The sequence below is a fragment of the Dendrobates tinctorius genome, unplaced genomic scaffold (genome assembly GCF_039654945.1).
Source record: "Dendrobates tinctorius isolate UK_male_01 unplaced genomic scaffold, ASM3965494v1 ptg000079l, whole genome shotgun sequence".
In the NCBI taxonomy this organism is placed as follows: domain Eukaryota; kingdom Metazoa; phylum Chordata; class Amphibia; order Anura; family Dendrobatidae; genus Dendrobates; species Dendrobates tinctorius.
Genome location: NW_027361747.1, coordinates 29,503,141 through 29,529,778, shown reverse-complemented (window position 1 = coordinate 29,529,778; position 26,638 = coordinate 29,503,141). Strand labels below are relative to the sequence as shown.

Sequence of the window (26,638 nt, the reverse complement as noted above, 5' to 3'; positions counted from 1 at the left end):
CCTTAGAAACCTGCGTGCTCGCGCCGGGAGTTGCCAGCACGCAGGTTTCTAAGGTACACATCGGGTAACTAAGTGACGCGCGCCGACTTAGTAACCCGATATTTACCTTAGAGACCAGCTCCCAGCGCCTGCTTAGAGCGCTGGGAGCCTCGCTGATCGTTGGCTCCCGCTGCCACACGCAGCGATGCGCGCTGGCCAGCGATTCAAAAAATGGCCCAGGCCGATCGAGAACAATCAGCGATACCCGGCGGGGGGGGCCGGTCGCTGATCCCCGTCACACACGGCGAGATCGCTGTGGCGTCACAAAATCCCGATCTCGCTAGCGAGATCGCTGTGTTTGATGGGGCCTTAAGGGAATGCAATGACAAGATCAAAAGCAGCTGAAATGGAGCTGCAAGTTTCTGACCAGCATATAAAGGGTCGTTAACAGCTTCAGTGCCACAGGAAACTAAATCCATTTAATTTGGTGACACAAACATACAGGCTAAATGGAAGAACTGCGATTCACAATACATAGTGATCTTCTAACCCCGGATCTCCCAGGAGGATGTGACACACTCGTGACAGGCATACACATGAAATTACCTCTCAGTCCCCAAAACGGCAGATTTGAATGATTTCCATCTAATGTTTGTGGCTGGTTGATTTGGAGGTCCACCATGTGAACAGGGTGCACACTACTGGTAGGATTAATGCAGAGAGTCTCTATATATCAGTCACATAGAGATTACATAGAGATTTACAGGGGATAAGATTACAGAGTTGTATATGAGGGGGATGATTGGTATGAGATTATGATTCAGACGATCTTTACCTCCGTTCTGCTTTCTGTCTCGTGTAATTCCACATTGATGTTGGAGCTAATCTAGAGCCTATGTATTTGTGCCTCATTTGCTAGATACTATTATGTATAGATATATTGAACTGCTGTTGTTTCCTCCACTAGTTGTGATGTAAGATCTGCCGTCAATTTTGTCACCATGGCTGAATATTCTCGTGTAAAGTCTACCAAGCTGGTACTGAAGGGAATGAAGGATAAAGGGTAAGAAGCTGGGGAAGTTAGTTAATTATGTATATTTTTTACCTTGGTATGTCAAAATAAAATTGTTGTTTCATAGACAAACTGTATAGCACTCAACGAGGGTCTGGAACTATTTGCAAGACCCTGGTCAAGCCGACATGTCGCTATTCTGAGACTGCAGCCCAGGAGCCCTGCAGCAGCCCCTACCAAGCAGCATCCCCTCTTGATCAGCCGGCCTAGCGCAACGTCGTTGTTGCAGAGTAACACACACACGATATTGCACCTGGCTGGCTAATCACAAGAGGAGCCGCGGATGCCTGCATGAAGGCAACGGTTTGCAGGACACCGTCTGTCAGCCTCAAAATATTGATCCAGTCGCTGGACCTGAGTCCTGCAAATTTATTCACTTATCTTTAGTGCCAGCAACAAGTAATCTGTACCATGCCAGCCACACTGATGTGATGATTGTGGCGATAAGTGCACTGTGTGGCTGTCATGAAGTCGCCCCTAAAAATGAGAACTACTGGGGGAGAAAAGTTGCTGTTTTTATTTTTTTAACTGTCATAAAAACTCCAGCTCATATCATAACAATAATTATTTCTTGTATTATGTCACCATGATTTCACCTGTTTAAAAAGTTTATTTGCATATTTAGCTCTTTCAAAGACAAGTCCAGCCAGACCTTTAGCTAAACAGTCTGATACTGAGAAATTTGCGTTTTCACTTCTTAAAGAGGACCAGTCAGCAGGAATATCCATGTTAAACTAAAGGTATGGGCAGAATGGCGCGGTCAAGCTGATTTAATACATACCTTTAGTGTAAAAATGCGCAGCCTGGTTTTCGTTAACTCATCATGATAAATTTTGGTTTTGGGGCGAGACAGTGGGTAGGGTCTTCGTCTCAGAGGGCTCAGCTACGACCCCTCCGCTGGCTGTGTTGCATTCATTGTCTTGGTTATTTAAAATTTTGGGTTGGCGTCAACTGTGGTCGGCGCTCTTGCAGCTTCAGCTCGTGTCGGTCTTCACGAAAATGGCACTGGCACATGCTCAGATCGACCTCTGCCGGTCTTCAAAGACATGGCACCGGGAGTCAGCACATGCGCAGAATGGGATCTCAGCTCAGTGATGGCCTGAGATCTCATTCTGCGCATGCGCCACTTCTGGTGCCATCTTCCGCTGGAGGTTGAACTATGCATGTGCCAGCACCATTTTCACGAAGACCAATACCAGCTGAATATGTGAGAGCGCTGCCCACAGCTAGGTTGGCCCAAAATTTAAATAACCAAGATGATGAATGCAACAGAGGCAGCGGAGTGGCCGTGGCTGAGCCCTCTGAGGCGAAGGCCCTACCCAGGGCTGCCACTAGGAATGTCAGGGCCCCATACTGGCAAAATTTTCAGGGCCCCCCTTGAGACTCCGCCCAGGCTCCACCCAGCCCCGCCTCCACCCCTCAAACTGTCCACAGTTCCACCACTCTCTCTTGGAAAAACTCCACTTCTCACCTATCACTCATTAACAGTTTCCATCACCAGATCACACATATAGCCGGCAGCTTTTGCGTTGGACAAAAGATTTTTTTAAGCCGCCACCATAACAGGGTAGAAACTTTTGGCCGAGCTCTACTGTAACCTATTAAATATTTGTTAAAATATGCAATTCAATTTAGGTATATTTTTATTTATTTTTCAATTTTTAAAATGACCAATAATATCATATACAAGGAACAAATACCGCTACACCATGTCCAGACCACATATTACCACCACCACATAGTGACCTATAATACCACATACAAGGAAAAAATACCGCCACACCATTACCAGACCACATATTACTACCTTAGTGACCGAATAATATCACATACAAGGAACAAATACCACCGCACCATGACCAGACCACATATTACCACCACAAAGTGACCAAATAATAGCACATACAAGGGACAAATACCACCGCACCATGCCCAGACCACATATTACCACCACATGGTGACTGAATACTACAATACTGATCATTAATAAAAAAAACAATACTATCACCATAAGTGGCATTATACACAGGAGATCTGTATTTAGTATGCAGTGTCTGTGTACAGGTAATATAGTGATCAATGACATTATACACAGGAGCTTTGTATATAATGTACAGGTAATACAGTGATCACTGGTGACATTATACACAGGACCTCTGTATATAGTATACAATGTATAGTGTCAGTGTACAGGTAACACACTAACTCACCAGTGATGTCTCTAGGTGAAGTCCTTCATCCTTGCTTTTCATTCATCCAGCACAGATCGCCATCACTTCTTACAGCCAGGGCTCGTCTCTGCAGGAAATAACACAGTTATCTAGAGCTCCGCTTGCAGAACACATTACTTATTTTTTCCCAACTTCTACATTACACCACATGAAGAAAAAGGCGACATAGTGTCGCTCTGCACAGTAACAGGACCGCCCCCCCCACATTTAAAACAGTATCCTCAAAAAATTAAATACATCACTGCAGTAATAATATCCCTTAATTAGCCCCTATGTTAATAATATCCCCCATCCTGACTCCCGTGTGTCTCATTCCTGGCTTTAGCCATATGTTCTCCCATCCCGCCCTCATGAGTATCCATTCTTCCCCATATGATCTCCATCATATCCATCCTGCCCCATGATCCTGTGTGATCTGTGTCCAATCATGCCCCAGTCTCCAGCATTCTGCACCAGTCTCCAGCATTCTGCCCCTTGTCTAGCATTCTGCCCCCGGCCCCTCGGATCGCCGCTGTAAAAAAACAAACAAAAAAACAGTTCTCCTTACCTGGCCGCGCTCCAGCGGCGGGCGAGGCTCCGTCCCTCCACGCTGCTGAAGCGCGCGCTAGCCTTCGACTGACACAGACGTCAGACGCCGGCGATGTGTGCGCTGCAGCTGACGTCAGCTGCCAGCCTCCGATTGGCTGGCGGCTGTTAACTATTGACGAGCGGGCCTGCTTGTCAGTAGCGTTTAGCTGCCGCCCGCAGCGCCGCGCTAAGGGCCCTGTTTACCTGCCGGTAGGGGCCCAGTGAGCAGAGGAGACCGGGCCCGATGCGGGCCCCCTCTGCCCACCGGGCCCCATACACCAGTCAGGGCAATAATGCCCTGATGGCGGCCCTAGCCCTACCCGCAGTTCCACCCACAAGTCCTGCCCTGAAGCCCTGAGCAAACCAAGATTTTTCATGTTTTAATGAAAACCAGGCTGCAGATTTTTTACACTAAAGGTATGTATTGAATCAGTATGACAGTACAATTCTGCCCACACCTTTAGTTTAACATGGATATTCCTGCTGACAGGTTTAAATGGAATCTGTCATAGAGTCATGAACCACAGTTGCAATATTGCACTTAAGTATGTTATCTATGTACATGTGAAGTATGTTATCTATGTACATGTGGAGGGACCTCTCTATCCACTCATGCGAGGTGGGAAAAACCCATCCTAGGGCCACCCTGGACTAGCCAGGCCTCTCCCTATAGTCCCCAGCCAGCTCTGCAAAGTGTTTTCTCTGAAACATCGCATTGCGACATGCCTGGTTGCAGTCGCTGGTTGCAAGGCTCTGATTCATGTTGCCTATGTTTCAGGCTGCATGAATCTAGTAACCGGTTGCCTTTAATATGTGTCAGTCACCAAAGTAACCAGTCTGCTACCGCAATGGAGAAAAGCATTTCAGCTGTCTCATACCAACTAGTCATGGCGGTGACCGGCTTTTTGACTTTACTGTCACTGACCTTACCATATCCACACATACAGCTTTCCCCACATGGATACCCGCTAGGTAATGTGGACATCTTATACAGCAGTAACGGCCATATTACCCTGCTGTGCAGAACTACTCAACGAGATAATGAAATAATCATTTATTTTCAGCAAGAAAAAGAATAAAGGTAATAAAAGGAAAAGGGACGAATGTAAGGAAGACGCCTTGGATATTGTCGGTAAGTGAAGGGATGCGCTTTACTGAATGTAATTATACCCCATATCGTAAAAGATCAGGGAGATCTTTGCATAAGGGATGAGGTGACATCTCCGCTCCCTCCTCCACGTCATCTGCTGAAATGGATGGAGACTGATAAACTATGGATATTTATTGATGGCCGCATGTAATGTAGCCAATTCTCCCTGCCTTTCAGATCACCTTATCTCATGGTGGCAAAAATGTATTATGCCCATAAAGTCATACAAATTGCACTACTCTATTTTTATGTACTGCAAAGTCAAAGTGGCTGTCCTGTGTATATGACACTCTGGATAATTGCCAAGCTATGAAGTGCATAGTATGTCAGTGTAAAAGTCTGCAAAAAACTAACTTGCATATATTCCATCTGCCAATATACTGTAGATATCTCATAACATGAAGCATCAAATAAGTAAAAAAAAAAGCCACCTAAAGAGACCTTACTTAATTGTAATCCGGCCCTGGCCCCAAGAGTTAAAACAGCTCATTTTAGCAATCCATTTGTGTGTCTAGATGACAAACTTGAAAGGTGTACATGTAGTTATACAACTAGTATTTTTTGCAGGATTTGGCAAAATAATTTTATTTTTAAGTATACATTGGTTTATTCTGCATCTTTATAGGACCACGGTCCTTCTGCCATCCATGCAGTGGCCATCGTATAACCTTATTATAAGAATTTTCCAAGGAAGAATGGATGAAAATCCCTCAAACAAGAACAGGAAGACTCTTATCTGGCTACAAAAAGCGCTTACAAGCTGTGATACTTGCAAATGGGTGCCCAAACCTTTACTTCGGCCCATTTTCCTTCTTGTAATTTTTAAAATGTAAAAGATGAAAATATACCGTATTTTTCGGACTATAAGATGCACTTTTATCCTCCAAAAATGCAGCGGAAAATGGGGGGTTTGTCTTATAGTCCGGATGTACTGGCTCTGGTGGATAGGTGGGGGAGCAGCATCTGTGGAGCTGAGGGTCACAGAGGTAGGAGCCGGCTGCTGCGGCTAACTGCTGTGCCCACTGCTAAAGAGAAATAAATGTTCACTGCATTCCACGCCCAAAGGCATTTTATGTGGTGAATATTCATTCCCTTTAGCAGCGGCACATGTAACGGCCCGCCGGCAGCTGCAGGAAGGCTCCGGCTGACACTGTGCGCGATACTGAGGAGCAATGAATACTCTGCTCTCTGCGAACACAGTCCCAGCATGCAGAGCAGTGAGTATTCTGGAAACACCTGACATCCCTGCATCGCTAGTGCACTCACTTCTCCCACCCAGGACCCGCAGCATTGCTCCATTTCTGCCGCTGCCAGCTTCCATTCCTCTAGTGACCCCACTGCAGTGCCGCCTTTCTCCCAGGTAAGATATCATAAATTCATACTATAAGATGGACCACATCTTATGATAAAAATCTTTTTTTTTTCCTATTTTCCGCCACAAAATTTGGAGTTCGTCCAAAAACAATACAGTAAGTTCCCCAAAGTGATGTCAACAAAAAACACTTGTCATACAAAAAAAACCACCCTCACACAGAATTTTTTATAGTTTTTGTTTAATTTTTTTTCACCACATAAATATATATAATATATTAAAAACACATCTGATGATCCTCCTGGCATTGAGAATAGTGTTGCCAGGTCATTTTTGCAACACAGTGAAGATATTAATACAAAAATAGAAATAAACATTGGTGGAAGTGTATTTCTCCTTCGTCTCATTGGGGGACACAGAGACTGTGGTGTGTGCTACTGCCGTCTGGAGGCTGACACTAAGTATACAAAAAAACAAGTTAGCTCCTCCGCCGCATACACCCTCGCCCCGATAGCGGGCGGAAACCAGTTTTTTGCTTAGTGTCTGATGGAGGCACACACAGTCTGGGTCTCTCCAGACTATTTTTCTTATATTTTCTCGCTATGAAGAGGAGACAGGGGTGAGGGACCCTATTGAAAGGGTCCGATCTCCCCAAACCATCAACGGGCGAGCACGCGCGAGTATCGCCTCCGCGTATCCTTTCCCGCACCGAGGGACATCTCTGGGACTTTTCCCCAGACATCTATTTTTATTTTTTATTTTTTTAAGAAGAGATGACAGGGGCAACGCATCCTATTGAAAGGATCCAATTTCCCCAAACCAACAACAGGCGACCACGTGCAAGTGTCCCTCCACGTTTCCTCTCCCGCGACGTGGGACATTATGCCAGACTTAGCCCTGTCCACCCCTAGGTAGTGAAACCATGGGCTTGCACAGAGGCACAAGACTAGTCTGTGCGCCCCCACTGCTCCACCAACGCATGACGGCGGTGCTGCATGGCGGCGGACGGTCCCTCTCATCGCCCAGACAAGGCGGACAGAGCTAGGGTGCCTGCACCGTCCGAAGATGGATTACCTCATGGCAAGGAGGTATGGTTGGGCTGGGAGGGCCCCTGGGCAGCGAGTGACTCCAGGCTAGCGTCGGTTTAGGGAAGAGAAGGTATGCCCCAGCAACGCAGGTGCTAGAGCCGCAGAGTAACCATAGAGCTGGGATCAGCAACATCTCCCTCCTTCCTCTCCCCTCCCCGCTTCCTTCCTCCTTCCTCCCTCCCATACCTGTAGCCAGGGTGCGGGCCCCGCAGAGGGGTGCCTCAGGGCGGTAGGGGGAGCGCCAGGATAGCGCGCCCATGCGCGGGCGGGCAGGCCAAATTTAGCCCGCAGCTTCGGCCTAGGCCGCGGGGGGAAGGCCCGCCCCCCGGCGTGACGTCAGATCCGGCGCCGCCCCCAGGTCCGGGGCGGGCGCTGGATTAAATCGAGGCCCCGGCTTCAGAACAGGGTAGGCCGCGATCAGGAGAGCATCGCAGCCTACCCAGAGAGGAAGGAACAGCAGGATCAGGAGCGCGGGGAGACAGCAGGAGTCGGATAAGTGCGACCCCGTCCCGGAGCCACACTAGGGCAAGTTATCCTCCTTCTCCTCATTCCCCCTTATGCCTTAAAAAAAAAAAAAAAAAGAGGGAAAAGAGAGAGAGAGAAAATTGGCCTTTCTTCTGCAGTATGTCTGGGAAAGGGAAAAAGCACACGTCCTTTTATACCGCATGCGTTTCCTGTGGGGTTGTGTTCCCGCAAGGGCAGACTATTAAGTTATGTGAAGCCTGTAGTTTCGAACGCGCCCAGGAGCCCTCCCCTCCAACGGAGCCCAGGGGTTCGGACCCCCCGGAATGGGCGTTATCACTTTCTCGGTCTATGGTTTCGCTTACGAAGGCGATTGAGACCCTTCAGGCCCCGGATAGGGGTAGAGACGACGGCTCGCCTGTTTGGGAGGGTTCATCCACCTCTCAAGAGCCTCCGGCCTGCAGGGACCGCACACTCTCTAAGCAGACGCATAGGGAAAAAACCCATAGGGCCCCTCCGGGCCCCTCCGGAGCTTCGGCATCCGTGAGTGCGGCGTCTCGCTCACCGTCACCATTGTCCAGGAGCGAGCAGAGTTCGGATGAGGACATGCAGGAATCCTTGGACCTGGATACCCCGGGGTGTCGGGAGACGGTAGACAGTCTCATTGAGGCTGTCAATCAGACTCTAGGTATTGAGGAGGATGTCTCCCTAACCGCAGGCCATAAAATATCTTTTAAAAAGGCCAGGCGACCACATAGGGTGTTTTGCACTCATCCAGAATTCGAGGACATGGTGCAACGGCACAGGGAACATCCAGACAAGCATTTTTCGGGACAAAAAATGCTAGAGACGAGATACCCGTTTGCACCAGAGCTCTGTAAGAGATGGGCGGAATCTCCGATTGTGGATCCCCCAGTGTCACGCCTGGTCTCAAGATCGTTGTTGTCAGTGCCTAGTGGTTCTTCTATTAAGGACCCCACGGATCGGCTCATAGAAGGTTTAGCCCGCTCAGTGTATGAGGCATCGGGATCAGCGCTTTTGCCTTCATTCGCGGCAACATGGGTGGCCAAGGCCATGATGTCATGGTCAGAGTCTTTTGAATAGGGTCCTACAGGATAGAGACTTGCCGATAGAGGTGTCTGAGATAGCAAATCAGATCGCGATGGCGGGTGACTATCTAATTAATGCATCCTTGGATGCGGCTAATTGCGCGGCACTGGCGGCGACAAACGCTATCGCCATTAGGAGAGCCTTGTGGCTAAGGTTGTGGCGGGCTGATTCAATTTCTAAGAAATCGTTAACGTCCCTGCCATATCAGGGTAATTGACTATTTGGAGAGAAGTTAGACAAACTCATTTCGGATGCCACAGGGGGAAAGAGCAGCTTTCTCCCACAGCAGAAGAGTAGACTGCCTTTTCGTCAACCGCAGGCGCGCTTTCGAGCATTTCGAACCCCTGGATGGGCAACAGCGGCCAGTTCTACCGCCCCAGCTCGGTATAACCAAGACAGAGAGCGCCAGGTCACGTATAAAGCCAACCCGCTGGGGAGGATGCGGGGTCGACCACCCAGGTCAAGGGGGGCCAGGCCCCAGAGGCCCTCAGCAACATGACTCGAGGCATCAGGTACCCGAAGACGGCAGAGTAGGCGGTCGTCTGCTCAGGTTCCGCCACGTCTGGGTCAGGGTGGCACACGATGCATGGGTGGCGGAATTAGTGTCATCCAGGTACAAAATAGAGTTTATCGGACATCCTCCAAGACGATTTTTTCTTTCCCGGCTTCCCAAATCGGAATCCCGGGCAGAGGCGTTGCTAGGAGCCATCAGGATTCTTCAGTGCAACGGGGTCATTGTCCCGGTACCAGAGGGCGAAAAGGCTCAAGGATTTTATTCCAACCTGTTCGCGGTCCCCAAGAAGGATGGAACAGTAAGACCGGTTCTGGACCTAAAGCTCCTAAACAGGTTCATCAGAGTCAGGCACTTTCGGATGGAATCCCTCCAGTCAGTGATATCGGCCATGGAGCAAGGAGAATATCTGGCCTCAATCGATGTCCAGGATGCCTACCTGCACATCCCTATTTTTCCCCCGCATCAGAAGTTCCTTTGGTTTGCAATCAATGGCCAGCATTTTCAATTTGTGGCTCTGCCGGCCGGGTTAGCCACGGCTCCCAGGGTATTCACGAAGGTAATGGCGGTCGTCATGGCCATTCTTCATTCTCGGGGCATATTGGTTTTGCCGTACTTAGACGACCTCTTAGTAAAGGGGCCGTCCTTTCAAGTATGCAAGGAGAATGTCAGCATCACGCTGGATACCCTGTCTTGCCTAGGATGGTTGGTCAATGGGAAAAAGTCATCTCTTATCCCGGCTCAGAGGATTCCATTCCTAGGGATGATTTTCGACACCTCCCGAGGGTTGGTAATTCTCCCTCAAGACAAGGCTCGGGCGCTCCGGCAGGGAGTTCGGAGTCTTCAGCAACCAGGCCCTCACACGATTCGGTTTGGGATGAGGGTTCTAGGGAGGATGGTAGCGGCAATAGAAGCAATCCCGTTTGCTCAATTTCATCTTCGTCCCCTACAGCACGCTCTCTTGGCAGCATGGGACAGGAGTCCGTTCTCCCTAGATCATCAGTGCAGGTTGTCCTTTCAGGTCCGACGAGCACTTCAATGGTGGACGCGCGACTCCTCTCTCCTTCAGGGGAAACCCTTTCCTCCGGATCAATGGTTGGTGATCACAACCGACGCGAGTCTTCTCGGTTGGGGAGCAGTATTTCGCCATCACATCAACTTGTTGGAGATTCGAGCGGTGCGGTTGGCGTTGCAGCATTTTCAGCACTGGTTAGCAGGACGCCCAGTCCGGGTCCAGTCAGACAACGCCACGGCAGTGGCGTACGTGAATCACCAGGGAGGCACGCACAGCAGGGCAGCCATGCGCGAGATAGAGCATGTACTCCGTTGGGCCGAGAGGCACCACTCAGTAATCTCAGCAGTTCACATACCAGGCGTGGAAAATTGGGCAGCAGATTTCCTGAGTCGGCAGGGTGTCGTGGCCGGGGAATGGTCCCTGCACCCCGAGGTCTTCCAGCAGATTTGCCAACGGTGGGGGACTCCGGACGTGGACCTGATGGCCTCCAGGGAGAACGCCAAAGTGGGCACGTTTGTCGCTCGGTCCCAGGACCCGCGAGCAATCGCAGTGGATGCGTTGGTCCTTCCATGGAGCCAGTTTCGGCTCCCATATCTGTTTCCCCCTCTGCCTCTTCTCCCAAGGGTCATCAGAAAAATCAAGACAGAGAGGGTTCCGGCGATTCTGCTGGCTCCAGACCGGCCCCGTCGAGCTTGGTACACGGATCTAGTACAGCTCTTCGCAGACGTGCCATGGCGTCTACCGGTACGGCCAGACTTATTGTCCCAGGGGCCGATCTACCACCCGAACTTAGGGGCCCTGTGTTTGACGGCATGGCCATTGAATCCTGAATTCTGACCCAGGCGGGGTTTGGGCGTGAAATGGTTGCTACAATGGTTAGCGCCCGGAAGCCGGCCTCGGCAAGGGTCTATCATAACACTTGGAAGGTTTTCTTTCTCTGGTGTCGAGAGCACGGGGTTGCGCCTTTGTCCTTCTCGGTTCCCAACATCCTTGCGTGTCTACAGTCAGGCTTAGACGCAGGTTTGGCCCCGAGTTCCCTGAGGAGACAGATATCGGCCTTATCGGTTCTCTTCCAGCGACAGATCGCTACCAATATGCAGGTCAAGACATTCATTCAGGGGGTCTCTCATTTTGGTGCCCCCCTTTAGAGCGCCCATAGACGCCTGGGACCTTAATCTGGTTCTAGGTGTCCTGCAGGAAGCTCCGTTTGAGCCATTGCAGGAAGTCGCATTGTCATACCTTTCCAGGAAGGTCGTGTTTTTGGTAGCCATAACTTCCATTAGGCGGGTCTCGGAATTGGCAGCCCTATCCTGTAGAGCCCCGTTTCTGACTTTTTTTAAGGATAAGGTAGTCCTTAGACCACCGCCACCGTTTCTGCCGAAGGTTGTGTCCTCTTTCCATGTTAATGAGGACATCGTTTTGTCTTCGTTTTGTCCAGCTCCGGTACACAGAGTGGAGAAGGCGCTCCACACGTTGGACCTAGTAAGGGCCCTCAGGAGGTACGTGTCAAGGACAGCACCTTTTCGCCAGACAGACTCGCTGTTTGTGATCCCCGAAGGGCGCAGGAAGGGGCTCGCAGCCTCATGGTCGACCATAGCCAGTTGGATTCGCCTAACTATCCAAGAGGCTTACCGTATCAGTGGCACGCCGATTCCAACTGGAATAGGGGTGCACTCTACTCGGGCAGTGGGCGCCTCTTGGGTGCTTCGGCACCAGGCTTCGGCAGAGCAAGTATGCAAGGCGGCAACCTGGTCAAGCCTGCACACGTTCTCTAAGCATTACAATGTGCATACTCAGGCTTTGTCAGATGCGAGCCTGGGTAGGAAAATTCTCCAGGCAGCAGTAGCACACCTTTAAACAGGTGGGCATGCGGTTTGGATTGGTGAGTGACTCCCACCCAGGGACTGCTTTAGGACGTCCCACAGTCTCTGTGTCCCCCAATGAGACGAAGGAGAAACATGGATTTTTGTGAGTACTCACCGTAAAATCCTTTTCTCCGAGACGCTCATTGGGGGACACAGCACTCACCCTGATAGCCAGTTGGCTTTGGTTTATTTTGATTAGTGTAATTCATTATTGTAGGGTGGTCCTTTTTTCAGACATATGATTTTCTGCGGTAAGGCTAATTCGCTCTCAGCTTCTCCTACTGCTTTTGCACTAAACTGGTTTCCGCCCGCTATTGGGGCGAGGGTGTATGCGGCGGAGGAGGAGCTAACTTGTTTTTTTGTATACTTAGTGTCAGCCTCCAGACAGCAGTAGCACACACCACAGTCTCTGTGTCCCCCAATGAGCGTCTCGGAGAAAAGGATTTTACGGTGAGTACTCACAAAAATCCATGTTTTTGCAATATAATGGCACTTGTAACTTACCCATTGTACAAAACATGTCATGGTAAAATGAAAAAAGAACAGTGTCATTTAGAACTACAAGTTGTCTAACAAAAAAATTTGCCCTCAGTCGGCTCTGGCAGCAGAAAAAAATATATGTTGTGACTCTTGAATTGAAAAAAAAAAAAAATGCAGGGGGCAAGAAGGGGTTTAAAAATGATTCTTATACTTATTGGTGGTGGTTTTTATTTTGTGCAGTGATATTTTACATTAGAATTCTGCTTATTTTAGGAAATTGGTGGGCTGTCAAATCCTTGGGTGACATTTCAGGGACCGTAGCTATAGAAATGGACAAAGGCGCCTACATCCATGCTCTGGACACTGGTCTTTTTACCATTGGAGCCCCCCACAAAGGTGAGTGTTTAGAGCACCTTGGTATTGCACCACTTCACCGCCGTATGTCACAGTGTCTACAGGCAGTGTTTACTGGACTTGTGGTCTCTGTAACAAAAAATGTACTGGTCGTGTTCTAACCAAATTAAAAAAAAATGAGGAGTTTTGTTTTACAGGACAAGAATTTTTTTTATAGCCAAGAGCACATCATGTAGTCCTTTCATACAATCCTTTACAAGGGCAAATAGACATGATACAGAGTGTACCACCGCTGTCCTTTTACTTGAGTTTTAAAAGGGATATTTACTACTTTGACAACCCCTTGTCAATCCCTATGTTTTCCCTAGTTAAAGAATAACACCTATTCACCTCCGCTGCCGGCGACATCCCAGCTGTGTCAGCACTGGCTCTCTCGGTGATTGCGTGATATTATGTCACGCAATCCCTGCGGTCAATCAGTGGAGGTGAGAATAGGTTTTTTTACTTTACGGGGTGGAAACATTAGGGATTGAGTAGGGGGTTGTCTGAGTAATGAACAACCCCTTGAAGCGAATAATGTCTCTCGTTCTTGTAAACTCAGCTTGCCTGCGTCTGTCTGTATGGCCATATGTAATTGTAAACTCCTTTAACTCCTTCTCACATCACATATCTGGAGTGAGTTCATGGAATGGGTTCAAAAATATTCAGGATTGAGAGTCCTCAGTACACACAGTACACACAGTACACACAGTCCACACGGTACAAAGATATACATCTTTCCTGTATTGGAATGGGTTCAGGAGCTGAGCCTGATGGTGGCTGTGTTATACAGCTGCCTCCAGCCTGTAACTGCAGTGATCAGAGAGATTTCAGAGCCCGGCAGGTTAGTCCCTTAGATAATGCGGGTCGCGTTCCCACCACTGTTCCCGGTGTCTGGTGTTGCTCTGTAGTTTGCATATCACATAAAGGGAAGTCTCCAGTCTGTTCCCATGCTCCTGCCAGATGATGGGCTCTCCAGATAGATAGACCTGTATATTATTATAGTATAGAAGGCTATTTTACATGTTCATATATTAGGGAACTGCATAAACAACAATCTTCTAATATCCTTGTATTTTCAGGATCATTTACATGCAGTAATAAACCAGTGCCCTACTATAGACCGCAGATACATGTCACTGTAAACCAGCCGGTATCTGGCGATGGGCTGTCAGGGACTCCGTCGGGAATTTGATGAGCTGCTTACATTTCTTTCCTTTTATCACTTCTGCTTCATACAGTCATTATTTTTGAAGTTAACAAATGTTAATTTCTTCCCTTCCAGAAGATGAAGGTCCGGCTCCCCCGGAGCAGTTCACAGCTATAAAGCTATCAGACTCGAGGTAATAAACGTCTATAATGATGGCATCCTATTGCCATGTATACAAACTGTTATTGAGGCGCATTTCATGTATTTACTGATAATAACATCTCATTTCTGTTGAAGGATTGCGCTGAAGTCTGGATATGGGAAATACTTGGGAATAAACTCGGATGGCCTGGTCATGGGTCGCTCGGATGCGATTGGCGCTAGGGAGCAGTGGGAGCCCGTGTTTCAAGATGTAACTTCTAATTTCTGTTTTATCTCTGCATTGATTATAATTAGTCATGTAGTTTTTAGGTTCAGAGCTCTGGGTTGATTCATTTCATATGTGTTTACCGGGATCGGCACTCGTTTTGTGACGCAAACCCTAATAGAGACCCCAGTGTCTTCCCTGTTAGTGTACATATTACAGGAAATCACTAAAAGGACAATCCAGTTCAGAAGTGCGGTGGTGTATTGTACTAGCACAAAACAAAAACGGGAATAAAATAGTTAACCCCTTAACGATCGCCGATACGCCTCGGCAGTTAACAGTACTTATGCCACAGCACTGCTTTTTTTTATCGGCACTGAGGAATAAGGGTATAGCGCCCCGCATAGTCTTAATTTCTCCAGGGTCTCGGCTACAGGGGATAACTGAGACCCCAGAGAACATGATTCGGGTCAGTTTTTTCCTGACCCCAGTGTTGCGATCACCATTATTAACAGTATAACGGCAACCGTAAAAAAAGTCTGATTTTCCATTTAATTTCTCTCTCCTCTGATGTGATCGCACATCAGAGGAGAGAGAATAGAGTCCCCCAATCCCTCACATAAGGTATTTCACAGTGATCAAAATAAAAAAATAGTAAATCAAACCCTCCTTTATCACCCCCTTTGTTAGCTAAAAATAATTAAAAAAATGTATTTATTTCCATTAGGGTTGGGCTAAAGTTAGAATTGGGGGTTTCCACTGTTTAGGTACATCAGGGGGTCTCTAGACGCGACTTGGCACCACCATTGATTCCAGCCAATTTTGCGCTTAAAAGCAAACAGTGCTTCCTCACATCTAAACCCTGCCATGTGCCCAAACAGTGGCTTTCCCCCACATATGGGGTATCGGCGAACTCGGCAGAAATTGCGCAACAAATTTTGTGGTCCATTTTCTCCTGATATCCTTGTGAAAATAAAATAAAAAATGGTTCCAAAGTAAATTTTTAGCAAAAAAAGTAAAATGTTCATTTTTTCCTTCCACGTTGCTTTAGTTCTCGTGAATCACCTGAAGGGTTAATAAACTTTGTGAATGTGTTTTTGCGCACCTTGAGGGGTGCAGTTTTATAATGTGATTTGGTCTCTAAAAAAATAGTTTTGTAAATTTTGTTATAAAAATGAGAAATCGCTGGTCAAATTTTAACCCTTATTACTTCCTAACAAAAAAAATTTGTTTCCAAAATTGTGCTGATGTAAAGTAGACATGTGGGAAATCTTATTTATTAACTATTTTGTGTTACATATCTCTCTGATTTAAGGGCATAAAAATTAAAAGTTTGAAAATTGCTAAATTTTTAAAATTGTCGCCATATTTCCATTTTTTCCATAAACACAAGTCATATCGAAGAAATTTTACCACTAACATGAAGCACAATATGTCACGAGAAAACAATCTCAGAATCAGCGGGATCCATTAGTGTTCTAGAGTTATAACTTCCTAAAGTGACAGTGGTCAGAATTGTAAAAATTGGATTGGTCATTAAGTAGCAAATTGATGCTGTCACTACAGGGTTAAATTATTAAAAAAATAAAACTTGATCATGAAAAAAAACAAGACCACATAGGCTCAAGGCTTAAAAACAAGACCACATACGCTCAAGGCTCTTAGTAGGTGGGGAGGAAGAATGAAAGCACAGAATTTTGAACCAGACAAAGAAATATTATGCAATAGTGGATATTGCACACTAACATGTATGTGCAAAAAGTCCACTTGTTAAATATTTATACAGTGTATATCCCCGCTAACAAAACACCGTTCCGAGCAGTTTTTACATTTTCAGCTTTTCATACTAGACCCTTCTTAAATCATGTGTAATCATGGCCGAAAGTGCTGGAACAATTTTGGTTCTCAAGTCCTCAGACAGCTCTCTTCTCCTCTTTCTGTTCTCTATGCTTAGTGTGGAACCCAATGCGAAGATTGAGTCAATTCTTCCCCTTTTTTATCTGGCTTCAGGTTTGATTTTAATATTGCCCACACCTGTTACTTGTCACAGGTGAATTTGAACGAGCATCATTTGCTTGAAACAAAGTTGTTTAACCACAATGTTGGAAATATGACCATTTTTGGGGTTTGTATGAAATTATGTCCAGTTTGCCATTTTCTCTCTGTATTATGGTGGTGTTCCATTACCCACAAAGGAAATAAGCTTGTATATAACAAAACGTGTGATTGCAATAATTACAGTATTTGCCATTTTCTGTGACAGTTTCAAGGGTGCAAACACTTTTGGCTATGACTGTATTATACTGCAAATACAGCAGGATTCAACTTACACAGGATTATCTGATTACTTTCAGGGGAAAATGGCCTTACTGGCATCGAACAGCTGTTTTGTCGGCTGCAATGAAGAAGGAGACTTGGTAGCACACAGTAAGATGGCAGGTGAAGGGGAGATGATAAAGGTACTTGGTCTGTAAACTGCATGTATTTTTTGAATTGAGGTACATACATGTGCTCATGAGCTAACCATAAAACCTTTCAATAAAATTTTAGACTTCATTCTAGCACGCAACTTTTTTTTTTCTGTTTTAGAGAAACTTGTGACATGATGACTAATGGGCATTTAATAGAGGACCTTTAAGCAGTTTTAGCATGTTAAACTGTCGACATCATGGAATAGTGGCTGCAAGGCTGAATAACCCATCACTATGTTTTTAAATTTTTTCTTTCTTAGGATCTATTAACTAGTAAAGTTTACTGTCCCTAGTATGCTAATTCCCACTATAAAGGAGTTTTTTTTCAGTAGGGAAATGTGCTTTTTTCACTTTTTTTTTCCCCCCTGCATAATGGTGCCCATTCATAAGCAGGAGGCAAAAGACCTTGGAGAATGCCAGGATAGGCTTACTCTGTGTGCTATAGGTCTAAGAGGTAACCTTTCTCATTGTAGAGAGTGACAAGCTAAGCCTGGCATGTCAGAGTAAGGAGACTTCTAAGCCTTGCATGCTCCTCTGGGAAATTAAGTATGCAAATTTCCTCTTCAGAGAGGAAAAGGACTAGAACTCTAAGGCCACCTATTGTAAGCAGTTTTCCTAAAAGTCACTATCAACTATTTAACGAGCCTTGTAATATGACTTGTTATAAATACCAAACCGGAATCTCAATTTGCAGACAGTGTTCCGGTGTGTTGCCTCTCATCAGTGTAAAGTATGAGATCTGATGTGGCTAGGTGACTGACTCTGGTCTGGGGTCTAAAGGGTAACATTTCTTCTTGTGGGCAGTGCCAAGCCTGGCATGTCAAAGTGAGGAGACTTATAAGCCATGCATGTGTGTGTGCTATGGAAAGACTGATTTGTCAGCCCAGGTCATTCGGGGATCTCCCTGCCGGCACCTAGTGTGATTCCAAGTGCAGGAAGAGAACAGAGCTTTGTTTTATTTCACTGTAATCGTACCTGGAGAATCACATTGACTGGTCATTTCTAACTCTAACGCTGGCCGTGCGCTGGTATGGTTTTGCCGGCGCATGCGTCCTTTTTCACTACGCCGACGTGCGCCAAATGTACTCTAGCATTTTTGTGCGCTCGGCGCAGCGTAAAAAGGGCGCATGCGCCGGCAAAACCATACCAGCTCACGGCCAGCGTACCCAACGCTAAATATAGGGCACGCTGATCACATGCAGCGTCATGCGGCCATAGGAGGAGCTGACCGGGGGGGCACGGCCGGGGGCGGAGCTTAGCGGCGGCCCTGCGCTTGGTAACGCTAGTGTGAAACTAGCCAAAGCCTGCAAAAGGAACCCCTCGTATGGCTATGTCGTGGGGAAAAGTTATCACTCCAGATAGAAGGGTCAGAAAAATGAGAAAATAAAAATTGGCCACAGAGGGAAGGGGTTAGATTTTATCGCGCCACTTGGAAGTGATGCATTCAGACATTGTGGCCCTCAGGCCAAAAATAGCTGTGTGCCCCTGATCTAAGCTCAGCCTTTATATGTGAGAAATAAAACTATCAGTCCCATGCAGATAGCACAAGTCCTGAGTATGTGTTGTACCTCAACATTTTTTACCTTTATTGCAGATTCGATGTTGTACAGAAAGAGAATTAAAGAGAGAAGACGATTTAGCAGATGAAGATCGGGGCAATGTTAAACAGTGTGAAGTGAATTATGTGTGAGTAATCGGAAGCCAGTGCTTGTTACATGTTCTACAAATGTCAAATCTTATGCTTCAGATGCTCGTCTCACTCCATTTACTGTGAATGAGATCCTTCCTTTTTGCTTCTGGAGGCTGAAGAGTAGTGTTTTTCAGGCCAGAATTGCAGGAATCCAAAGGAGTTGAGGACTATCTACCGGACCCTTTAACAGCACATACTTATTTATAACTTCTTTGCTGTAAGGGACACTTCCAAAAGTGACATCCTTACCTGTTACCATCCTGTATAAAGCGATGGCAGCTGTATATGTGCTGACAAGTTCCCTTTAGCTCACACAGCACTGTATTGCAACACTAAGATGGAGCAGGATTAGGTAGGTACAGGATCTCAGCCCCTGGAATAAGCAAGAATGTTTTCAACAAATGGTTGGAACTTGGAAATAGTGAGGATCTGAAACATGGAGTATAAGAAAAAGTTACAGAACTTTCCTTTCATGAAACTCTTAGTAAGTATAATGTTATGTTAATTGGTCCAGACATCGTTGGCGATTATCGATCACCCAGCGATGGGAGGTGTCGTGTGCCACAAACAAGTGCTGTGATCTGTCCATGGACTGTCCTGCAAAACTGTTGCATTGGGTTGGACAAGGAATAGCATCTCTGTTTGTGTAGCTGATACAAGGTTATCATCAGATTGACGCTGATAATTACTACCTTTAGAAAATTCTGAACAAAATTCTATATATGTAAGAAGATGGTACCTAGCAGCCGTGCTGCTCTTGTGAGTTGGACAAGGGTTCTGTTATAGTCATGCGGCTTCTGTCTTTGAAGAAACACTTGCAACAAGTGCAGTAAAAGCCCCTTTAGATGCCTTAAACAAATGGTAGCTTGTGCTACGAGAGAACCTCCAGAGTACATTACCTTGTCAGTAATGTCACACTGAGTGTGCTGCCTATTTATGATCATTACCTGGAGGTTTATAGCTGAATGTATCCTCTGGGAAGCCGTTATAGAAAGATTATGCTTCTACATCATTTCCTTGCATATCTGATGGTGTGTATCTGTGTTATTATGGTGTAGACAAGATATAAATCAGATTCGTGAGCGCCAGGCAAGTGTTAAAAGCACAAATGCTTAGTCTTATAGTAAAGATGTTTTCGTGTTAGCCCCAAATGATCTTCAATTTTTATGTAATTTAAAGTCTCTAATGTAAAAGTGGTGACCGGTTGGCCAGTGATCCCCCCCCCCTTCCTCCTCGGGGGTTGGCCATAGTGAACCCCTCTCTAGCACCTTGGGTGCCGGCCATAGAAGGACGGCTCCCTCACTATACAGCAAAAAAATTTTTAGATCCTATCCCAGTGGCTGAGCGTAAAAGACGGCCTCCATTCCCCAGCACTGGAGTGTTTGTATTCAGGTAATTTTTTGCATGACTTGGAAGAGACTCTAAAAAGGACAGCGAGGAGACTATGGGCTCAATTTATAAAGGTGTTTTCTGCTGTAACACATCTTCACATGTTACAAAACATTGTCGCTCTACTTACAGCTGCACAACATCAGCATGAATGTTGGCATTTTTACGCCAATCCCAGCCAGCTTCACCAACCTGGCAGAGCCCCGGTACGTGGCGAAGCCGGCCTATCTAACTCATCAAACTTTACGACATTTTAGTGTCACTGTGCCTGGCTGGAGTAATATTTCTGGCACACGCCGGTGGTAAGATCATCTAGTTTATGAAGTGGTGTGTGCCTCTTTAATGAATTGGGTTCACCTTACTCCAACTGTCCTGTCCACTGAGACTGAATATAAAATGCCAGTCTTAATGACTCAGGCTCCTCTCCATAACCGATTACTGTGGATTTTATAAATGTATATGTATTTTTATTTGTAAATTATGCAGATTCACTTTATGTCCTATATTATTTTGCAGCAAAAAATTTCAAAGTTTTCAGGACCATAAAATTAAAATCAGCAAGGAAGACCACAAAGATCTGAAAAAGGCCAGAAAGGACGGGTCTTTCCATGAGGCGCTGCTGGACAGGTAAATAATGTCTAGTGCTACTGTGAAAATAGAAAGGATATGTAACTATATATATTTTATCTATAGTGAATGCTTTCAGTCTATTTTATTTTTATATGGATTATCAAGGACCTAACAATTGATGACCTATCATTAGGAATGGTCATTAGTATGAGATTGGTGGGGCTTCTACACCGAACAGCTGAAAAGCCTGCGGCCACTGAACGTTGTAGAGGGACGCCCATGTTCCACCCTGCATATCTCATATCTGGCCCATGCAGTTTTCAGTTAATCGGTGGTGGTGCCGGGTATCAGACCCCACCAAACTCATACTGGTGACCTATCCTACAGATTACATTGATGATAAGCTCCCACTCCATTGGTGATCTATTATACAGTGGGGAAAAAAAGTATTTAGTCAGTCAGCAATAGTGCAAGTTCCACCACTTAAAAAGATGAGGGGCGTCTGTAACTTACATCATAGGTAGACCTCAACTATGGGAGACAAACTGAGAAAAAAAAATCCAGAAAATCACATTGTCTGTTTTTTTTTCAGTTTATTTGCATATTATGGTGGAAAATAAGTATTTGGTCAGAAACAAAATTTCATCTCAATACTTTGTGATATATCCTTTGTTGGCAATGACAGAGGTCAAACGTTTTCTGTAAGTCTTCACAAGGTTGCCACACACTGTTGTTGGTATGTTGGCCCATTCCTCCATGCAGATCTCCTCTAGAGCAGTGATGTTTTTGGCTTTTCGCTTGGCAACACAGACTTTCAACTCCCTCCAAAGGTTTTCTAAAGGGTTGAGATCTGGAGACTGGCTAGGCCACTCCAGGACCTTGAAATGCTTCTTACGAAGCCACTCCTTCGTTGCCCTGGCGGTGTGCTTTGGATCATTGTCATGTTGAAAGACCCAGCCACGTTTCATCTTCAATGCCCTTGCTGATGGAAGGAGGTTTGCACTCAAAATCTCACGATACATGGCCCCATTCATTCTTTCATGTACCCGGATCAGTCGTCCTGGCCCCTTTGCAGAGAAACAGCCCCAAAGCATGATGTTTCCACCACCATGCTTTACAGTAGGTATGGTGTTTGATGGATGCAACTCATAGAATCATAGAATCGTAGAGTTGGAAGGGACCTCCTGGGCCATCTGGTCCAACCCCCTGCTCAAAGCAGGATTCGCTAAATCATCCCAGTCAGATGTCTGTCCAGCCTCTGTTTGAAGACTTCCATTGAAGGAGAACTCACCACTTCTCGTGGCAGCCTGTTCCACTCATTGATCACTCTAACTGTCAAAAAGTTTTTTCTAATATCTAATCTGTGTCTCCTCCCATTCAGTTTCATCCCATTGCTTCTAGTCTTTCCTTGTGCAAATGAGAATAAAGTTGATCCTTCTACAATGTGACAGCCCTTTAGATATTTGTAGACAGCTATTAAGTCTCCTCTCAGTCTTCTCTTTTGCAAACTAAACATTCCCAAATCCTGCAACCTTTCCTCATAAGACAGGGTTTGCAGACCGGTCACCATTCTGGTCGCTCTTTTCTGAACTTGCTCCAGTTTGTTGATGTCTTTTTTAAAATGTGGTGCCCAAAACTGGACACAATATTCCAGATGAGGTCTGACCAAAGAGGAGTAGAGGGAAATAATGACTTCACGTGATCTAGACTGTATGCTTCTGTTAATACATCCTAGAATTGCATTTGCCTTTTTTGCTGCTGCATCACACTGTTGACTCATATTCAGTCTGTGATCTATTAGTATACCCAAGTCTTTTTCACATGTGCTGTCACTTAGCCCTATTCCTCCCATTCTATATATGTTTTTTCCATTTTTATTGCCCAGATGTAGTACTTTGCATTTCTCCCTGTTAAAAACCATTCTGTTAGTTGCTGCCCACTTCTCCAGTTTATTTAAATCTTTTTGAATCCTCTCTCTCTCTTCTCTAGTATTAGCTATCCCTCCTAGCTTTGTGTCATCAGCAAATTTAATCAGTTTACCCTCAATTCCTTCATCTAAATCGTTGATAAAGATGTTGAACAATACAGGGCCCAGGACAGAGCCCTGTGGTACCCCACTTGAGACATTCTTCCAACTGGATGTGCAGCCATTTACGACCACTCTTTGGGTCCGATCACTAAGCCAGTTATGAATCCACCTAACAGTTGCCTTGTCCATTCCATACTTAATCATTTTTTCAATAAGGATTGTATGAGAGACTTTGTCAAATGCTTTGCTGAAGTCAAGATATACTATATCTACAGCATTTCCTTGATCCACCCAATCAGTGATACCGTCATAGAAGGAAATTAAGTTAGTCTGACATGACTTATTAGTTACAAACCCATGCTGACTCTGTTTAATCACTTCATTCTTATCCAGGTATTGACATACATGTTGTTTAATAATTTGTTCAAAGATCTTTCCTGGTATAGAAGTCAGACTCACCGGCCTATAGTTACCTGGGTCCACCTTCTTCCCCTTTTTGAAGATAGGAACAACATTTGCTCTTCTCCAGTCTTCTGGCACTTCTCCTGTTCTCCAAGAATTTTCAAAGATTATAGAGAGGGGTTCAAAAATTTCTTCTGCTATCTCCTTCAGTACTCTGGGGTGTAATTCATCTGGACCTGGAGACTTGAATTCATTTAGGCTAGCTAAGTGTTTCCTCACTATCTTTCTGTTTATAGATATCCTGGATTCTTCTATTCCCTTAATAGGACAGTGAATAACAGTTGATGTTACATTTCCTTTCTGAGAGAAAACAGATGCAAAATAGGAATTTAAAAGTTCAGCCTTCTCAACATCCTGTCTTACCATTTCATCATTTTCATCCTGAAAAAATCCTATAGCATCTTTGACTTTTCTTTTACTTTTGACATATCCCCAAAATCCTTTATTATTGCTTTTGACATCTCTTGCAAGCCTCAATTCATTTTCAGCTTTAGTTAATCTGATTTGTGCCCTGCAGGTTCTGCAGACAGCATTATATTCTTCTTTAGATATGCCTCCCTCTTTCCATTTTATAAACATTTTTTTCTTCCTTTTTAGCATGTGCTTAAGTTCTGTGTTCATCCATCCTGGTTTCCTTAACTGCTTCCTATTCTTCCCTCTTTTCGGAATTTTTAACAACTGTGCTTTGAGAATTTCATTTTTCAAGATTTCCCATCCTTCCAGTATTCTTTTTCCTCCAAACACGACAAGTTGTGTTTCTACCAAACAGTTCCAGTTTGGTTTCATCAGACCATAGGACATTCTCCCAAAACTCCTCTGGATCATCCAAATGCTCTCTAGCAAACTTCAGACGGGCCCGGACATGTACAGGCTTAAGCAGTGGGACACGTCTGGCACTGCAGGATCTGAGTCCATGGTGGCGTAGTGTGTTACTTATGGTAGGCCTTGTTACATTGGTCCCAGCTCTCTGCAGTTCATTCACTAGGTCCCCCCGCGTGGTTCTGGGATTTTTGCTCACCGTTCTTGTGATCATTCTGACCCCACGGGGTGGGATTTTGCGTGGAGCACCAGATCGAGGGAGATTATCAGTGGTCTTGTATGTCTTCCATTTTCTAATTATTGCTCCCACAGTTGATTTCTTCACTCCAAGCTGGTTGGCTATTGCAGATTCAGTCTTCCCAGCCTGGTGCAGGGCTACAATTTTGTTTCTGGTGTCCTTTGACAGCTCTTTGGTCTTCACCATAGTGGAGTTTGGAGTCAGACTGTTTGAGGGTGTGCACAGGTGTCTTTTTATACTGATTACAAGTTTAAACAGGTGCCATTACTACAGGTAATGTGTGGAGGAAAGAGGAGACTCTTAAAGAAGTTACAGGTCTGTGAGAGCCAGAAATCTTGATTGCTTGTTTCTGACCAAATACTTATTTTCCACCATAATATGCAAATAAAATGAAAAAAAAACAGACAATGTGATTTTCTGGATTTTTTTTTCTCTGTTTGTCTCCCATAGTTGTGGTCTACCTATGATGTAAATTACAGACGCCTCTCATTTTTTTAAGTGGTGGAACTTGCACTATTGCTGACTGACTAAATACTTTTTTTCCCCACTGTATGTCTGTCTGATTTTTACCAAGTCCCAATGATTTAGAGGTTATTCCCTTTCCAAAGAATTGGAGATAATTTACAGATTGTTGGGGGTTTAATGACACTCACAGGGCTCCATAATCATGAGAATGGAGCGGAGGGAGGGACTCCTGCTTGAAGTCAGCTCCATTCATTGTCTGTGGGAGAAAGCTGAGTATAACGCTTACTATTCCCGGCACAGACAGTTCATGGAGCTTAGGTGAAGTCTGCATTCGTCACTCAATAGTGCGTCACTCGTGATCGGACCGCAGCAATCAGACCGATATGGATAGGGGATGACTAACTCTGCAAATGACCCTTTAACATTACATTTCCCTGTAAAAATTCCATACTGAATGATGTAATGCTCCTAGGATGGTATAACAATTATCAGAATCATTTATATAGTCGCCTAATTAATGGGCTGTCTAGGATATAAAAAAATCTCAAAATTTAGGCACCCGATAGAAAAATGACAAACTGCAGTATTACAGGAATATTCATAATGTGTTTGATATTTAGGACATTTCACATTGCTTTTTGCCCCTTCTGTTGGGTGTTTTAGCAGGTCAGGTGAATCTCATTTTTTGGGAACCTCCAATGGAGCCATAGCTTTCAGTAAGACAAACAGTGTTCAAGTGGACTCTAGATCACGCACAGCCCGCTACATTTTTGTGCCTGTAGGAAAGAAGTGTCCATTTGCCCTCAGTGTCTCATTGTTCTCTACAGCCTGTTCAACAGAAGGGGCTAAATGCAATGTGAATGGCACCTTACATGAGAAACACCTAGCTTATATCTTTGCCCTATTCAACTGGATGCAGTAGGCTGCCATATTACGTAGACATACAGCAAAGTATATTTATTTTTGTTGGATGCTTCTATATAGAAAAACAAGCTACACTTATATAGAGTAGTAAAAAGTTTACATCGGCCCATCAGATGCCCAAAGGACACACATTTGGCATGAGCTAAATGGGGCCTAAGAGGTCCGTTCTGGAGTACCTTCCCAATCCTTCTGTCGATGTTGTGTCCATAGTGACAGCCACAAATAACGCATTCGTACTACAAAGTCTAAATCTTTGAATTACATGATACTTGTGTTTTCAGCCTCTTCTGCATTTTTTTCTGTTCTTACAGGAGATCAAAATTAAAAGCAGATCGATACTGCAAGTGATGACAAGTCTATCCTGTTACGCTGGGGATGGAGAAAATCTGTTTTTTCTTTCCTTATTGTTTTTGAATCTAACTGTATAGTACAATAAAGATTTTTATTAAAAAAAACAACAGCAAATAATGTTTGTGCTTATATGAGGATGTCCAGTAAGCAAGAGGGGCTGGCACTTCACAACAGAAACCAACAAAATCAGACTCACATATCTCAAAATGCCGAATGAAGAGATCCAGAAAGTAGCTAATATTAAAAATTACAATGCTTTATTTATAATAAGATTAAAAACTTAACACATGATAAAAATGAATATATAGTATCAGAATGCCCTAACTAGGGGGGACATTGAACTGCGTGCTCAACATCTGGCAATACAAACCCCAATATTAAGCTCTGGCCAATAAAATAAAAGTCAGTGATGTATAAGAGCTCAGATAATGCACAATGAATCAAGCTGGAATGCTAAAACAAGAATGTATAAAAAAAA

The 26,638-nt window shown here is 45.1% G+C and overlaps 1 protein-coding gene across 2 annotated transcripts in view; it reads left to right on the top strand.

Moving 5' to 3' along the window:
- FRG1 (FSHD region gene 1) overlaps positions 1–26,277 on the top strand; it is a 39,830-nt gene extending 13,553 nt beyond the window's left edge. Inside the window, exons 2-10 of one of the 2 annotated variants that reach the window (XM_073583656.1) lie at positions 947–1,042; positions 4,914–4,981; positions 13,116–13,238; positions 14,521–14,578; positions 14,683–14,797; positions 17,107–17,211; positions 18,818–18,909; positions 20,819–20,929; positions 26,121–26,277. In XM_073583656.1, coding sequence (XP_073439757.1) covers positions 981–1,042; positions 4,914–4,981; positions 13,116–13,238; positions 14,521–14,578; positions 14,683–14,797; positions 17,107–17,211; positions 18,818–18,909; positions 20,819–20,929; positions 26,121–26,157 — 771 coding nt within the window. In that variant the 5' untranslated portion in view covers positions 947–980 and the 3' untranslated portion in view covers positions 26,158–26,277. Of the gene's footprint in view, positions 1–946; positions 1,043–4,913; positions 4,982–5,624; positions 6,469–13,115; positions 13,239–14,520; positions 14,579–14,682; positions 14,798–17,106; positions 17,212–18,817; positions 18,910–20,818; positions 20,930–26,120 lie in introns of those variants that run through there. The other variant, XM_073583657.1, reaches the window with a different exon arrangement.
- Positions 26,278–26,638: the final 361 nt, after the last annotated feature.